We start from the raw sequence: 18,235 nt of genomic DNA on the forward strand, positions 1-18,235 counted from the left end.
CATATGTACCCAGAATGATCCTCTCCAGTCTTTAGTTCTTTAGAGAAGAAATACCACATTATCATTTTTAGTGGCTAGTGCTGTCCCATTTGGAACATATGCTTCTGGAAAGATAGGGTATAAAAGTCTGATCTTACTTCTTGTTAAGTCACAGGACAGCAGTTAAGTGAGCAAAGACTTCTAACTGTTACTCTTTGCTCTACTCCTTGCTGAACAAATCATTAGAAATTGCGTTAAATTTTAATTCGTACCCATAACAGTTGTTCTTATGCTACCCTTTCTAAAATGAGCCAGACTCAGGTAAGTTAAATGAACAGCTAATAGAGTTAAGAGAACACACGTGTAAAAAATGTATTATTATTCTCTACACAACTTCAAACCTGAGTATACGAAGCTGAAGAGTTCAGTTAAAAGAAACTTGACTGTCATCCTAAACTAATCTTTTAAAGGGTAATTTTAATAAAAGTATTTTATGAGTTATGAATTTAATGCAGATTTTTCACTGCTAACACAACCAACCCTATGTTTGCTGATTAGTATGCTACTGATTAGCAAATAGTTCTATCATCTACCAAATAATCTGTCAAAAGCATTTTTCCTCTCCAAAGTTAAGTGTTTCAAACCAGTCAACTGTTTTTTATATTATTAAGTGGTATTAACTGATAGCCTCACCTGTTGTCACAGCCTGTTTTACTCCTGGCAACAGTTGAAGCTGCAACAGGTAAGCCAGGGTTTGAGGAAAAAGTAACATTTTCAAAAGTGACACTTGCACTGCTACTCAATGAATGGCCCAAGAAGCTTGGAAACGTCTCGTCGGCAATATTTCTGAAGTCTTCCATCATCCTGCACACCTCGCTTAAAACAGCACTCTGCTTGGCAACACCATCAGCCCTGGTCCAGCAGCATCTGAAAGTAGGAACAAAACAACTATACAGTTACACAAGTCACAGTAACGCGGTCAAAAACACGTTATTTACACATCACAGCCAATATTCTTTGGCCATCACCCCACTTTAGCCACAAACGCACTTAAAAACTATATCCAGTCCCCCTCCCCCCCAAGCCTTTCGGGGGCCACAGAGTTTTGCAGCCGCCTTGGACTTTCTAAAAGGAGCAGCGCTCCTGCAAGTTGAAGCACCGACGCCGCAGGACGTTGCCAACCTATATTTAGCCTGTAAAGCTGCTTGCACCGAGACCGCCTTCCACCATTTCCACAGCAGCCAGCACCTGGGGAGCTACACGCTCCCTGATGCCATCACCTCGGGCCGCTCCTTGGCAGGCTACAGCCCAACGCTAACGATCTCCTCACGGAAGGCCCGGAACACCCCCGCCCTTCGCGCACTCCGCACAGGCAGACACACACACACACAACACCCCCCCGCCCCGCCGCCTGTCACGGCCCCGCCGGGGGAGGCGACCGCCGACGCTCCCCGCCGCTCAGGCCGGGACGGGGAGCGGGTGGAAGCCAACGACCCCTTTTCTCCTCAGACGGGAGCAGAGGGGCCCTACCCTGCCCGGAGCCTCCCCCCCCCCCCCCCCCCCCCCGACCAACCCTTGGCGAGGAGCGCGTGCGCAGCGCCGCCACTCACCTCCCAAACTTTCCCCAGCCCGCGCGCGCGCTGCCACCGCCCGCCCGGCCGCACCCCGCCTCCTCCCGCCGTCAGCCAATGGTCGAGATCCCGCCGGAGTCAGCGATTGGCCTGCAGGCCAGGGAAGGAGGGGAAAAGTTTGAGGAGTGGGCGATGCTGATTGGGCGACGGGTGGGCGGCACCGCCTAGCTCCGCCCCAGCCGGCGGCGCCCCGTCGTCCGTTAGGCGGGAAGCGGCGCGGGGGGAGGTCTCTCCCGTGAGAGGGGGCAGTTTTGCGCTAGCGCTGACTGGGGAGGCTTTCGGAAGAGGACGATGAAATCGGTTATTTCAGGTATTTGCTCACGGACCGGCGAGGTTTGAATCTCGGTACCGGTGAGTAACTGGGGGTCTCTCAGGTGAGCGGCGGGGGCCCCCGAGATGTGCCGCCAGTCATGTCTGACCAGCCGAGTCAGGGCAGAGGCCCTGTAAAAAGGAAGAAGCTTTAGTCGCATTTACTTAGGTGATAGTTTTTATTTATGCGGCGGGCGTTGTTTATATTGCCGACTTTGTTTTCTGTTGTATTGTGGCTGTATGAGTCACTTAGGTGAGGTTGAGCAATGTGCAGTTCATATACAGTATGTGGGAAATTTTATTTCCATTTTGAAGCATAAATGTCACATTTTTTTAAGTAGAGGATGAGAAGGCAGCAGATGCCTTTCAAATACACGTGTATGTGTATATGACAACTTCAGAAGATCTATAATCAAACTCAGTGTCATTCCAGGACATTTTTACAACGCACTGCTACAGCTGTATTCCTGGTATGGAGATTGCAAAAAGCAAGAATGAGAGTAAAAATTCACACACTTGATGTCATTAGAAGTTCATGCTGTGTTCAAATATGTTCAAAACTAAACCAACCAAAAACAAAACAAACACCAAAGCCACTTCCTGGCTATTACAAGACCCCAAAACTTCTGGTCCTGAAGTTCAAGCTGAGATGTGCTCCAAACACATAAACAGCATATAGGATAATGCATTTCTTCTCTCAGAAGAAGAAAAGGGACAGCAGCCTTACAATAAATTTAAAATACCGCAAGTACCTGCTGTAATTATCCCTTTCTAAGCCCTTCTATAATCTCCCTCCCTCCTGGGGGTTCTGCTGCTTACGTTCAAGGGCCCAGATCCTGCACAGAAGTACAGTTCACCATCTTGAGTCATGGGAGCAAGAGAGATTAATAGAGGGACGCATGAGTTTGAGGAAATGGAGGTGGCCAGTGAAGGATACGGAGTGAAAGGTACTGGTTTGGGGAGATGTCAATGCAAAATGGCAGGCAGGGGAAAGGCAAGCATCAGCCACAAAACCAGCATAAGTTCATTTGTTGAAGTCAAAGTACTTGGCCAGTCCATTGGAAACGTGACTTGTTTGCACCGAAATGTAACAGCATGTTTCCATTACTAAGAAGTGTGACTGGAGTTAGTCACATGGAATAATAGATGTTCAGCACAGAGGAAAATAACATGACTATGCTCAATTGACTATAAAAAAATGCATTAAAAGCTGCAAAAAGTTGTCATTTACTTTATTATTATCAAAACTGGTTATTCTGGGCTCTAAAAGAATAACAGAAGCAAATCTAAAGAAAAAAAATGCAAGCAGGACTCTTTCCCTTAGATCTGGCTTATCAAGGATAGTTATATGTAAAGAATTATCTTTGAATTTATTTTACACTACTTGTTGTGACACTGCAGTAATTGAAGCATACCTGACATACACTGTAGGGTCTCACAGCACAAACTGTTAGCGTTGGGAAACAGCAGCATATCTAGACACCGCCACTTTGCTTTCCTTGATGGCTGCTTAGGAAGGAGCCCTGGTTCTTTTTCCTGGTACATGTAGAAGTGGTACAAGTAAGAAAAAGATCAATTGCTGTATTGAAGGAAGTAACCTTTTAAAGGGTTAAGACAGAAATTCTGGAAGTGGCTTAAACCTCCAAAAGTATATTCTGCTGCTTGCATACCCAGAAACAGCTTGTTCTGTTTTTTTCTGTTTTAGGAATGAATCCCAGTGTAATAGCTTTGATCTCTTTAGGAATGAATCCTAGTATAGTAGTTTCAATCTCTTTTTTTTTTTTAAATTACTCATTCTCCCACAGAGGAATATTGTTACTTCCTACGCCCATTTAAACTATATTTTTTAATCCTGTAACATTTCTGTTGTTTACCATGCAAAGTATGGCATGATTTTATAGAAGTTAACTTTTTGGTAAAAAGGTCTAAGTACCTCCTCTTACTAAACCTTTTTTTTCTTTTTTTTTCCCCACAGTTCTGCTCCTGCTGGCTGAAAAGTGTCAGCAGCCTACCTCCACACACTGTTGTCAGCAAGCACACCGTAACACTGTTGTTACCTGTCATTATTTTTCAGTAAATTAAAACTAGACTTCTCAGAGGAATCAAGAAACAAATGTGGTGTATCTGAGCAAAAATATAGCACCTGAGCAAATACAGTTTTCAGAATACAAATACAACTCACAGGAACTTGCTATCCTTTTATAAGAATGGAGGCTGCCCTCTCCATTACATTATACTAGTGGTCTAGTCCAGGAAGTAGCATAAGTCCATTTTGAAGCATAAGCCCTACACTATTAGGCTTTGGGTTTCTGCTGCACAGAGCACACCTTTATCCTTCCTCCCCCTCAGATGGGCTGAACAAGCTCAGCAGTCACATCCTGTGCAGTAATGCTACTCCCTAGCAATACCATGTAGTCATTGTCCAGTTTTTTCCTCCCGCCTGTCTCACACCAGCCAAAGCTTGAGTCAATGCCAGCATGCTGATCCATCCACAGCAATGGTGTTCCTGTGCTGACACATCAAAAAAGGAGGCTTTTAAGTCAGTACTATTTCTTCAAAACGTCTTAAGTGAATTATTCAGTCACTGGAAAAGAATTACAAAATAATTTGAAATCCAATGACTCTAGTACTCTGCAGACCTTCAATACAGCCATGAGAAAAGTCAGAGCACACCCTGTGGCAGAAAAATGTAATACCCAACTGCACAGCCAGAATGGCACATGACTTCACAAAAGCAAAACTATGAGAATGGACACCTGAATCAAAAAAGCTCCTTAAGCAGGAGCCTGTTTAAAAAGAAAAAAAAAAAAAAAAAAAAAGCCTATTACAGGAAAAAGCATACTAATACAGACCTTTTAGAATAAGTTTATTAGTCAACCACAATTATAAAATTTAAATATTTATACAGCAAGATGGAAAATTCTTAAGTAACCAAACACTCCAAACTATTTTGCTGCAGTATACACAGGAATGGTTTTGTTTCTTTTACGAGTTGATCCAATATCATTCTTTAGTTACTCAACTTCTTGAAGGCATGTTTAATTTTAAGAAGATATTTCACATTTGTCAGTGCAATATACAAAAAGAAAAAAATTCAAGACCATAATACGCTGATTCCAAAAATAAAAGGAAAAAAAAAAAAAAAAAAAAGGACAGGCACATTGAAGTCAGCTACACCGTAAATAGCTCGTGTTTAACGCTGTTTGTATGTGTTGCCATAGTTAAAAGGGTACAGATTAAAATGTTCCTTTGATACACAAACATAAATAACATGTTCCAAATGTTGTAGTTTGTTCTGCAAAACATGCATGAAGTTCCCAAATTTTTTAAAATCTTCTGTACTAGAGAAGAAATACAAAGGCAGCCAGAAAGGGAAGCATTCACAAATACCAGAATAAGGCCCTTCAGAGTTTATTTAAAGTAACATGTTAAACCCCTTCATTCTCAGGTAATAGATTAAGAGGCCGAGATACACATCGTCTGCGAGGGTGAGGATACTGGAGGTTGGCAGTGTCAGCATCGCAAGAGTGCTCTATCAGAGGAGGAGGAGGAAGGAGCTGGGCATGACTGGACCATCTCGATCCAGCCCGTGGGGAATCCAGAGGGGGAAAGAAATACCTGAAACAATTAAGAAAGGAACAAAACACCAAAACAAAAAAACAAAACAAAACAAAAACAAACAAACAAAAAAAAAGGAAAAAGAAAAAGAGAAAGGTAGTAAATACAAGGAGAACCAAAGGGGAGAAAAGACATGCTGGAAAAAAAAAAAGGCTTTAGTATATCCATGCCAAAACCAATAGAACATAATAGCAGAAATCAATGCTTGTAATTCAAAACAAGACAAATCTGGAAACTGTTCTTTAAAGGAAAATAATACAGTCTTTTCCACTGAAATTCATAGAAAAGAATACCATAATAATAATCCTAGTATACGTTTTTACAAAAGAACAGATTGCTTTGGAAATCAAAAGGATGTTATAGCACAGCTATTAACATGCTTTCATTCTCCCAGAATTCCTGCGATTCATTAACAGAGCTTTTAGTAACGCTTCATTTGTGACACAAAATATACATTAAATATTATCTAAGTACATTTTCTGCATATGCATCTAATTCCAATTAACTTCACAGCACTTCTAGAATAGACGTAAAAACATCATTGTTTTTACAATACTTTAAATTTAATAATATACATTTACAGAGAATCACTACTGTCAATGAAATACAGTCTTTGTATGTATTTACATATTTCTGCAAAATCCTCAGAGTAAATTTAAGATTCTTGGTGAATGCAAGACTCAGAATTATGCTATTTCGTGCCATTTTTATTAAACTTACCCGTAATACTTGTGCATTTAATTATGTTAGATACCTACAGATGTTTTCTGTCTTGTTTACAGTTCTGTGGACTTACATAAAGGAACAGCTATACGATTAATGAAATTATGGGACAATTCACAACAAGCTGCATTTTGGTTTCAATCTTTTTTAGGATACTATGCTTAGAGAATTTTAGTGACTCCATGGAATTATTACCACAGGAATGTACAAGTACAGATCAGAAAATGTACTTTGCTTAGGATGAAGAAAGTATGACAGTACTTACAAAACATTTATTTGAAGTCATACTGAGGTATAAATGAAGCAATACCAAACCATTAAAGCTATCATCTGTACAATTGTCAAAACACAGCTTTCTTATTCCTTTAAAACTAACAGTTCCATATATTACAAAGCAGATACAAATTTGTGATGTTTAGGAATCTTAACCAAATGCTGAACACTATGAAATGCAGAACAAATTAGTTATCAAAACAATTTTCATGAAAAGTTACTTTAATGGTCACTTCCCTCCTCCCATCCCAATCAAGGACAAAAATTCTGATTTTTAGTCATGAACTATATTTTAATTTGACAAGCTTTCAAAAAAAAAAAAAAAAAAAGCTTTGATAGAAGTTTGGGGGTTTGGGTTGTTGTTTGTTTGTGGTTTTTTTCCAAACAAGAAGCCTCTCCAAGTATTTTTCTATCAGGAGTTCCAACAGTATCAAACTGTGCGGGCTAGTACAAAAAACGTACACGTGTTTTTAAAAGGCTTTTTGAATAGCATTTAGTAGTTAGCAGGCTGCTGGTGTCTTGGGAGAGGTCAAACGGCGTTGGGGAGGGAAAAAAGGAGTTCGTTTTCCATTCCTGTGTGCATGCAACAAGCAGCAAAACACCAAAGTTACTCCAGTTAGCTTGATATCAGCTCTGCTTTCTGTTAAAAAGGACATAATACAAATGGAGAATGGAAATTGTATCATAAATCTAGGCACACAATTACATCAACATAACAACATAGACCTACTGACTTATTTTCCAACAATCTACATCATCTGTTCTGAAACTATTTTGATTACAAATCTAGTTTGATGACCATGCTTTAACAAAGTTTTCCAGCTCTGCCTATGCTTTAGCTGTTTCAAGTATAGACACTAAAACACAGCATCTACAGTCACAGACAAAATAAATTCTGTGTAGGATACCAATTCAGTCAAATGTCAGTACGTAAATCTTTATTGTGTTAATACACTAAAACAAAAGTTAGCAACTGTGCTTACGCAATTCAAGTCAATGTGATTACAAAAGAGAACATGTAGTTAACTGCATCTTTTTTATAGTAAGGCTCAATCCTAGGACAAGACACCATATCTTTTGAAATTCCACAGCCACAGGCTTAATTCTGTAACAAAATGTTACTTCCAAATTGGAATTGAGAATAATTTATTAAAAAACAAAACAAAAACAAACAAACAAACAAAAAAACCCCACCACACTTTCAAAATACAAAGCAATGGAAGGAGTCTAAAAATAATGCTAGAAGTTTCAGTTTCACAATGGCTTACTACCAACTTCAGGGAGAGAAGGAGGACCGGTGGGGTAGGGTAGTCTTGCTGGCAGCAACACAGCCTCAGATAAGGAGACTGTGAAACCACGCCCTATGCTAAAGAGGTATAAAATAGTCTGTATCTCCCTATAGGAGCCCAAGCAAATACAGTTACATAGCTTTGGATATCACAATTCCAAGACAGGACTACGTTTCAGCATTTTTTTGCTACACTCTTAAGCAGCACCTGGCACCAGGTGACCAGCATCATTTTGTCTGCCTTTCTTGCTGGAGACTTGGCCCGTTACCACCTCTTGCTCTGCCCTCTGTCTTGTGAGGAAAATGATGAGACAGCCCTTCTCTGTTCAATGCAGCTAGGGATCTGGAAGCCAGAACTGCCATTCAGGACTGACTGCTGAAGGGGGGGGTGAAGGCTACTCTCAAAAAGCAAACTGCCATAGTACTTTACAGATGAGCATTTTAAACTGAACAAAAGCTGTATTAGTAGCTGCACATGGATGAAAATTGGAGGCTGTCCCAAAGCATTTGGGGGGGTGGAAAGGTGGCCACAAAACTTTGAAGCTGCTGCTATGGAATTTGGCCACATCCAGTCCTTACACCCTGTAAAGTTGACTGTACACACTCCACCATACAAATGCAGGACTCAGTATACTTCTAGATTTCAGTATGCACAAATTGAAATGGTTTTCTGAAGAGGCAGTTAAATTTACCTACTAAACAGCAATTATTACAGAATAAAAACATAACAAAGCAAATTAATCTGCAGTAAGAATGCCATATGAGGAAGATTAAAAAAAACCAAAACTTTCATTCAACTGATGTTACACCTGCAAAAATGCAACTAAACTAACACTAGAATATGACTGTTGAAACCATACATTATGAAGTATCATTTCCTCCTTCCTTTCTGCTACATTATCCCAGTGAAAAACAGAAACTGTTGCTGGCATTTTTGCTTCACTTTTAAACATGCATGTAAAACAAAAGGGGAGTTACACAGCAGTATGATAAGTTTCTCCTTGTTTGAAACTATTTCAGAAAAGTTATTTTTAATAATGTGAAAGAACTAAAGGTGAAAATAGTTGTTTACATTGCTTATTTACACACAATGATTCAGTATGCCTTATGGTTTTGTTCATTTTCCTCTGAACACTGGCATAACAGACACCATCAGAGTAAAACTACAGAGCTTGTAGAAGTATTCATGCGATAAATGACATTGCACTTATAATTATAAAACAAACATGAAAGCTAAGTGAAATTAAGAAGATTCAGAGACAAGACTATTTACTGAAATTCAGTCTCTCTGCTAATTAACCTACCTGCTGACAGATGATCCATTTAGTGAATTCTGTAGGCTTGTATTGGCTGAACCTAGAGAGGCATTAAAAATTCCCTGCTGAGAACTACCATTCACTGGACTGCCGTTACCTTTCAGTATACCAGTACACTTCCAGTTGTCCATGTAATTAGCTGCAAATATAGATATATAAAAACTTTTAGTTTCTCTTCTGAAGCTCAGCTTTTGATACAGCTGTGATGTTTCAACTACTACACACCTGGTGTGAATTACAACTGAACTTCAATACCAACATAAAAATTCCAAACAGCTGAGGATCTGGCCCTTTAGCTGTCTGACACATTCTCTACCTATCCACAACATGAAACTGAGTTTTGTTCAGTAGCAAGAATGAGTTTCCTTTATTAAAATATTGAGAAACAAGTGACAATGGATGAGGAAACTGCCACTGTTTTTTTTTGTTCTTGGTTTTGGAAATTTAAACAGAAAAAAAAGCCACTTTGCCTGAACATTATTGCCTAAACCCTGAATGTAGATTTTCTGGTTTTGGCAGCAGGCAAACACAGTAATGCAGTATGTTCATTTCAAAATTTACAACTTTACACAGCTCTAGTCTGGTGAAACAATTTGAGGGTACAGTAACAACTATTCACAGCAGCCTAAATCATGCAAGTGTTCCAGCACAGAAAGTTATTTCCTTTGTCTGAAATGTAAATATATAGAAATCTATCATTCACAAATCTAAAACGAACTTTGACTCCAGAATTATTTTTTGAGTAAAATTTCTCAAGTATATTCAGCATACTACAAAGCTAATGTATTTCAGGTTGGGTGACCTTACCCTTCCAGAGCCTAACGCAGCCATCATCACCAGAGGAGGCAAGCACTGTGCCTGTAATATTCCAGCTCACTCGCCACACCTGGGAGTTGTGATTATCAAACTGTGCCACAATATGAATTTCAAATTTTGTTAGTCCTCCAGATGAAGTCAATTCTTTCCTGTTTAAGAGAGAAGTGACAGCTCTGCACACAACTGTTCAAAAGTCTGGGCTTGAATGTGATGACAAAAAGAGAGATCTACATCTTTTGAGGAGTTTATGTAACAATTGTTACTAGATTGGCAGTATTAAGAGGTATTTAGACAAAATTATAGACTTGCTCACAATCTTGTCATCTTAAAAATCAGGCTGCTAAAAAAAAAAAATCCTGCATACGTTGTTACTTCATTTGCTTCTCAGATACTATTGAAATAAGACTATAGAGTATACACCACATCATACAAAACTATCTTCCTTTTAAGCTCACCTTAGAGGCTTTAGTGTGAAAATTCGTACATCTTTGGTTGCTACAGCTAAAATGTGGAAGGATCTTCCCAGATTTGGAGCAAATGCAATATCATGTACAGGATCTGTGACTGTCATCAGAGCTTCTGCTTTTGCATATTTCCTGTACAGCATAAGAAATTAACCTTTAATGCCATGAAAATTGCCAGTGATGCAAGTTATATAAACCAGAGATAGTGGAACAGGGAAAAGGGGGTTAGTATACTATAAGACTTGCAAAAATAAAAATATTTTCTTAACATAAATGTAATGGTAAGTAGTAATTACAAGCCGATTTCCTCAGAAATGGAATACATCAGATAGAGTAACTACTAAAAACAGTATGCTACATCATACAACAAAGCAAGGATTCCAGTACAAAGAACATTTTTGTCTACAGCTGGAAAAGGGAAATAAAAAGATTCTTCCATTCACAAATCTAAAGGGAACTTGTGTCTCAGTAACTTAGTAAATTTTCTGGGCTTGTAAGCAGACCGTTATCTGCCTCCTCTGCTGCACGACAAACGTGTGTTCCATTTTCTTATTTAACACTAGGTAAGTTACAACAACTTTTCTTTATTGTTAATGCACAGAGAACATTGTCTGAAGCCAGGCATAAATCCACAGAACACCTTGGCTCCTTTCCCACACCAATCACCCTGAATGAAACACAAGTTCTCTGTCATCATTTAATTGACCGTGGTTGAGCACACAATTCCTGGCCTTTTCTGGTTCCGAATTCTTAACTGTACAAACTGAACTTTCACAGAACGCTAGGAATTCACAGGACTTTCTGTCATTATAAACATGCTTTTAAAAGCATTTTAAGGTCGTCTTGAACAAAACAGTTCCTAGCGCAACACAATTCAAATTTCAACTTTGCCCTATTAATTCCTTGTGCAAAATTAAGCATATAAATTATTAGAAGCAGAAACAATTCTCCCTTTAAAATGCTTGTATGAACACTGGCATTTCTGCACTGAGATAGAACAAAATTATCAGTATCACATCTGTTAACATCAGTTACCATTCTGAGGTCTCCCTCTCCCATCCAATGTCTCGGAGACAGAATTAAGTATTATTATTTACTAGTCCACTCCACATCTAATGACAGGAATAAAATAAAATGACTTATATTACAAATTCCCACAAATGTTTTATGTTGTCATTTACCATACCTGGTATTTTCATTATATTCATAAATTTGAACCTTAGCCAATATATTTGGACTGTTGTCATCACTTCCTACAGCGATCATTGGAGAATGTGCTCGAGAGCTAAAAGGTGAAAATAAATACTGTTATATTTACAAATGATTTCACAGGAAGTACACCAACCCATTTTTTAAATTTCAGACACATTATCTATAAAGAAAACAAAACAATAAAAAAAAAAGCACAGAGGTAAAAAAAAAATCCCAAGGAAACATAAGTAAGTGCCATTCACAGTTACTGGTACAATCTCCATTCTGTTGTTTTGAAATTCCACTTTATATACCCACTAAGGTGAATTCATTAGGGAACATTATTTGTCAATTCAAGATGATGCTCCCAGAGAGTAGGATCAATTTTATATATGCATCTGCCACAAGTTTCATGGCAGAGTCTGCATTCTTTGCAGTACTTTCAATGATTGATTTAGTGGGATTGCATTCAGATTTTGGAAAACAGATTACAAAAGCTAAATGTAGATGAGTTCTAGTTTTTAAATCAACTTTTAACCCCATCCCATGCATTGAAGTGAAAGCCTGTACCTTCAGCACAGACTACTACTAATGAATAGAAGAATAACTGGATCAGCAGGACACAGACCACTATGTCTACAGGCAAAGCCACCAAGCGCTTCTGGACAAAAAGAATCCAAAGCAGTTCAGCCCTGAATGGTTTTTGCCTTCCTGTTATTGCTGGGGGTGGATGTGAGAAGGGAAGCAAAGGAGAACCTCTGCTTTCTGCTTGTATGTGTTCTTCGGAGTGGGGACTACCCAACCAAACTCCTCTCTGATTCCTTCCTGTTCAAGAAGGTTAATTGTATCACCGAGCCCCTGAGGATATAACTAAAAGAACAACTCTTAGGCTTAGGGTGCATGTCCTTGTTAGAGTTGTCAAAATTATTACCTATTGCAACACCTTTCTTAAGGAAAGAAGAAAGAGACAGAAATTGTCCCCTTATAAACACTTTCTCGTATGAAAATCCCAGTTAAATTTTGTGAGATAAAGAGCTCATAGCTCATTACTTGCTAAAAATAATTAAGCTGGGAATATTTCCTCACAGAGCATAGGAGGACTCTTTGTAACACCTCTCTGGCTCTGCCAAACTTGCTTTATTAAAAGAAATGTTAGCAGCTTGCTTTCAGATCCGAGTAATGTCCACTCAATCCTCTCCATGCATGTTTTAGGATTTATTCTACAAAATTTCAGAACTAACTCTTTGGATCTTCTGCTTAAACAGTCACAAAGCAAAACCTACAGTTTTAATAACATACCTTGAAGGATTCCAAGAGATACAACTGCAGCTTAGCTTACATGAGATTTCATGCTGCAGTGACCACTGACTGAGATTCATCACATCTGGAGCTTCATAAATCCTTACAACTCCATCCGCTGAACAGGTTGCCAACATAAGACCCATATGCTTGGGAGCAAACTTCACATCTGTAACAGATGTCCTACTGTCTACTAGAGTGGTCCTCTTTACCTGCAAAGAAAGGCAGAAATTCTTGAAGGAAATGCTAGCAATTTTCATCAAAAATTTATTCTCTGCAGAAGGCTAACGAAAGTCTGACAACACCAATTCATAGGATCACTTACCTCTTCCATCAAGAACTAAAAAAATCTTTATACACCAATGAATTAGAGAAATGACAGATCATTGCACTGATGCAATTCCAAGCATCAAGAGATATACTCACAGTGATATCAAAGTTCTGGTATCAAAAAGAGTCGGTTAGATTATGCTTTTCGGAAAAAAACCCGAAACACGTAACATAAGCATAAAATACAAGAGTATTGGCCACAGGCAGTTTGAAACTGTCCTCTTCAATCATACTGGTGACAATATTAACCGCGATGCCTAGCAACGCTGCGTTCTAATTTCAGTGCTGCTGAAGTTTACCATGAAGCATTTTCCAACAGAAGCATCAAAACAACAAGTATTTCTGATAAGGAAATGGGTGAATACAGCCGACATTTGCTAGGAAGATTAGCTACAGTGACAGAGGAAAAAAATCATAAACATTTGTTTTTCAAGTTGTCTCCTCTCCTGCCAATAAAGCATGAGTTTGAGCTGAAAATTATGCCTCCTGCACACAGAAGTCAGCTTTCATACCCCACTGGGTGTCAAAGGTCCTGACAACCCAACTCTTCCCAATTATGCATTTGAATGTTAGAAAACTTCAGTAGAAAGTAGAAAACTGCAAATATTATAGCAACCTAAAACAAAACAAAACATTAGAGGCAGGAATACTGTACTGAGTTATATAAGATTACACATGGAGAACAGCTGAAAAATAATCTGTTCAGATCTAAAATTCCCTTGACAAAATGCTACGCAGAAAATCCACATCCAAGCAAACTATTTCCCCCAAAAACCTGATCTATTGTTTGAAAGATGAACAGCATGAGACAGTTTCAAATGAGCTCTTGTCACAGAAGAAAAACCCCACAACTTTAATTCTACTGTAGAGGGGAATTCATGTCTGCAAGTTGTCTGTCAGGGAACGTCTTATTAAGAAACACCAGTAGTAGTGACACTAATTGGCCTGAATGTTGCCATTCAGCTGTTTTCCCCAAATGCTTTAAAAATACTTACTCTATATTGGAATATTGCCACAAACTAACAAAATATCAGCAAAATCAGGAACACTTTGTATTAACAGAAGAAAACAGGGCGCTTTCTCTGTTTTGGGAATAGAAAAAATGTTGCAAACCCAGAAATGTCCAGTTACTTGGTATTTAGAACAATTTTCATGTTCAGTCTTCTGTTTAATTCCGGAATTTAAACAGTTTAAAGCTTCAGCCCATTACGATAAGCAAACAAATCAATGAGGGACAGTAAATCTGTTTATATGAGAACATACAGAAACTGTGATTAATAGGTTAATGTCTCACCCAGTGACTCTGGCCTCGGAGTTTATCGTTTGACTCTCCCACTATTTCTTCCCATACAGCTGCTGTTCTATCAAAAGAGCAGGAAGCCAGGACCTGCCCAAATTCAGGATGGGCCCACGTCACACGCCACACAGATCCACTATGTGTCTGCAAGGTAACACCAAAACACTATAGAGAAACATACTTATTGTATTAGTCCAAGCGATTGTGTATTTTCATGACTTTTTCCAGAAGTAAATTCTAGGAAGTAGTAAGAGTATTCCTTTGAAACCTATGTTCGTTTATAAAGCTCGAAGTTACACAGCAGCTGTTGCATTTGTTTATTCCTATAAGCACTGCAAAGTTTTGTTGCTATTAATGGTTAAAAGGTAATTACAAGTGTATTTCAAGGCATTATTTATTACTCCTTTGAACTTTAAGCTCCAAGCTGAGATTGTGCCTTGATGCAAAAAGTACATCTTTGTTTTCAATTTTCAACCATTACCATGCTCACTTCTAGCTTGCCTGTACTCTCCCAAAGCACATGCAGAGCATTACTCATCTTCTCCTTTTTTACATGAAACTCCTCTGTCATACCTAGTCAACCTAACGCTTCTTTTTTTAGAGAAGGGAAATTCAAAAGCTTCACTCACTTCCATTTCTATCTACAGGTATTATTGTATTGTGGTTCTATTAAATACAAGGTTAAGGACAGTTCAGAAGCTGAATGCACTAATTATCCTGACGTAGCAGAGTCTCTAATGACAACAGTTCCCAGAAAGGTTTTGGAACAAAAACCAAAACAAACAAACAAAAAAACAGGTCAGATGTTGTAACATTTAATAGCCAAACCTTTTGCTCTTTCTTGGGTTTTTTGGGGGTTACAATATGCAAAGGTACTGTTTTCCAACTCCCTAAACACCAGTTACTGCTATGTTTACTGATAACAAAATCTGCCAACATAACTAAGTACTAACAATGTAAGACTGCATGCCAGCCTCTACTTTAAGTGAGAGGCATTAGAGATGTTTTATAAAAGCAGAGAAAAAGTATTTTACCGTAAGAAATACAGGCTCTACAACAAACCAAAAGTATTTCTACTCTACAAGTCAGCAAAACTAAGTATGTTTCTTTGAAAACAAAGGAGAAGTTATGGTTATAACTGTGTAATTTTTATAAATACAAACCTTCCAGCTGGCAGTGCAATGCCAATCCCCATTCTCACTTTTGTCCCAGACCTGTTAAGAAATCAAAATACAATCATGCAATTTGTATATAAAGTTTACTAAGTGGTAATACAAAACACAGCCATTAAAAATATATATATAGAGAGAGATACACCACTAAAAATTTTCACCTGGAAAACTCTGCCTGGCTCAGTACGCAACTGCACTTCACTCGACCTTGAAAATATCCTTACTACAGGTAGGAAGAAGAGGCATGCACCTGCCAAATCCACTATTGTATGAAGTCTATCCTTTTAAACAATAAATTATTCACAGAAGACAAATTATTACAATTCTCAACACTTCATTCACTCTGTTCCACGAGTACACTACTCAGTTTTGCTCCAGAGCCCCCCCCACGGCACATGCTCAGCCCTGGTCGCAAAATCCTGATGTGGCTCCTGGCAGTCACCCCACAGAGAGAGCAGGGCAGCAGAAAGAGAATCAGGCTAGTGGGGAAAGAGATCTCCTTTCTGTTCCTGACATTTCTGCCTTGGTTTGTAACCACACACGTCACTTAACCTTCCTTTCTCTTGATTTCCCATACATCTTAATCATCTTTGTGACTTTTTTCCTGAAAAATTGTGAAGTCATGAAAGTAACCAGATGACAGATGCCTCTGGAAGCCTGGCATCCACTCCTGTTTGTCACTCCTTCACTATACAACTTTACTGAAAGTCACCTCGCTTTTGCCCTTCTGGATCTCTAATACAACCTCGGCTGTTACCATCACAGCCCAGCTTCATCACTTCTCCCCGACTGCTGTTCTGCAGGGCCCACAGTGAGAGCGGGACCTGCGCCAGTTCCAAGTATCATAAAAGTCTGGCAAGAGTAAAACTTTTCTTAAGACAGTCTCCTAAAGGATACCATCATGATTGGAAAGTAACATTGCTTTGCTAAAGAACATAGGTTTTGAGTCCTACCTACCTCTTCGCATCTTTCTTAAGAACATTCTTTTTCGGCTGTAAGTTTTATGTGGACAGTCCAGGCCAAAGACTGACATGGCTTTGGCTTGCTCTTTGGGGGACGTTTTTTTCCTTGTTGTTGTTTTGTTTGCTTTTTAATATGTGGTCAGGGAGAAGGGGCTGCTGGCTTGTTTCTAAGCCTCATCTACATTTGACGTAGCTTTCTACAGCAGAGCCGTTTTCTCAACCTTTTACCTGGTCTAACCAAAGATATGACTGCTCTCTGCAAATTACATTTCTTAAATTTAACCATGTAACTCCTGGATTTTTGCCCGTCTTCTCACGATGTGCAAAAACTGGAAGAAACAATTCCCTTTTCCCTTACTCTTATTCTCTTTCCTCTAAAGGAATGTAAAAATCAAGGTTTCTGACGGCTTCCAGTTTCCCTGGTCCGCCAGCGCACACGCGGGACACTTCAGCCCTTCGCCTGTTTGTACTTCCCTGTGGAACGGCACCTTCTGCCCTGCGCCAAACACGGATTCTCAGCTGAACCAGCAAAACCAGCAGCACCGCCTGTGGCCACGGCAGCGGGTCGGGAAAGAAGCGGTGTTTTCACACACGTACGGACGAGGAGCGTGACGGGCGAACGCGGGAGGGAGAAGGCCGCCGCCGCCGCCGCCGCCCCGCCCGCCCGGTAGGCCGCGGCACCGCCCGCCCGCTCCCTCCCCTCCCCAGCACAAGGCCCGGCGGCTCCCGCTCACTTTGACGCTCTGGTCGCTGGAGCAGGTCGCCATTCGCCGCCCGTGGAAGTCGAAGGAGACATCGTGGATGAGGTCGCGGTGATCCGCCGCGATGCTGCGCGCCACGAACATCGCGCCGCCGCCCGCCCTCCTCACGCGGCGGGGGCGGGGGCGGGGCAACGGCCGCCCCCCGGCTCGCGCGCAGCCGCCAGAGCCCGCCGCGCTCCGCGGCGGCCTTCGCGCCTGCGCGATCCCTCCCATCCACGGCCGAGCGCGGCGCGGGCGGGCGCCCGGGTCCGTCCCCCCCCGCGCCGAGCAGGAGGGGCGGGGCGGGGCGGGGTAGCCTGGCAGAGCTGAGGTGACATTCCTCTGCAGGGGATCGGGGCGGGCGCCTGGGGCCCTTCCTGCCCCGACTGGAATGGCGGCTCGGGTTGGGGCGGCGGAGTGGTGGGTTTCTTGCTCCACGGCCTCGCGAGGGCGTGCGTGAGGCGGGCAGTTGCCGCGGTTCTGAGTTAGGTCCGTCTGATGGGCTGTAGTAACGGGCGGTGTCGGATGAGCCCTGAGGAGGCTGGGGTGCGATAGGACGTGAGGCCTGCTTCTGGTGTGTGGGGCTGGGTTCGGAAGGTTTTACAGGGAGTTAGCGGACTTAAGAGGCAAAAATAAGTAGTAATGAAATTATGGTGGTACTTCATTTCAGTTCCAGAACGCTGCTCGAGGCACTAGGACACCTTCACTGCCTTATAGCTGTGATCCAGTTTTCAAATTGTACATTAAGTGATTAAGGAAGAGAGTCAAATGTAAAGTGTCCTGACATGAGATATATTCAAACTCTCTCGATGCAAGTCCGCTTCGGG

At 40.7% G+C, this 18,235-nt stretch overlaps 1 protein-coding gene across 1 annotated transcript in view; it reads right to left on the reverse strand.

Moving 5' to 3' along the window:
• Positions 1–17,730, reverse strand: part of CEP192 (centrosomal protein 192) — an 89,970-nt gene extending 72,240 nt beyond the window's left edge. The window contains exons 1-11 of the mRNA XM_075024266.1: positions 17,403–17,730; positions 15,698–15,748; positions 14,532–14,678; positions 12,908–13,119; positions 11,604–11,702; positions 10,409–10,549; positions 9,945–10,102; positions 9,126–9,276; positions 5,354–5,537; positions 1,590–1,651; positions 673–906 (exon numbers count right to left, since the gene is read on the reverse strand). Coding sequence (XP_074880367.1) covers positions 673–906; positions 1,590–1,651; positions 5,354–5,537; positions 9,126–9,276; positions 9,945–10,102; positions 10,409–10,549; positions 11,604–11,702; positions 12,908–13,119; positions 14,532–14,678; positions 15,698–15,748; positions 17,403–17,642 — 1,679 coding nt within the window. The 5' untranslated portion in view covers positions 17,643–17,730. The remainder of the gene's footprint in view (positions 1–672; positions 907–1,589; positions 1,652–5,353; positions 5,538–9,125; positions 9,277–9,944; positions 10,103–10,408; positions 10,550–11,603; positions 11,703–12,907; positions 13,120–14,531; positions 14,679–15,697; positions 15,749–17,402) is intronic.
• Positions 17,731–18,235: the final 505 nt, after the last annotated feature.

This window comes from Buteo buteo, chromosome 3, assembly GCF_964188355.1.
Source record: "Buteo buteo chromosome 3, bButBut1.hap1.1, whole genome shotgun sequence".
Classification (NCBI taxonomy): domain Eukaryota; kingdom Metazoa; phylum Chordata; class Aves; order Accipitriformes; family Accipitridae; genus Buteo; species Buteo buteo.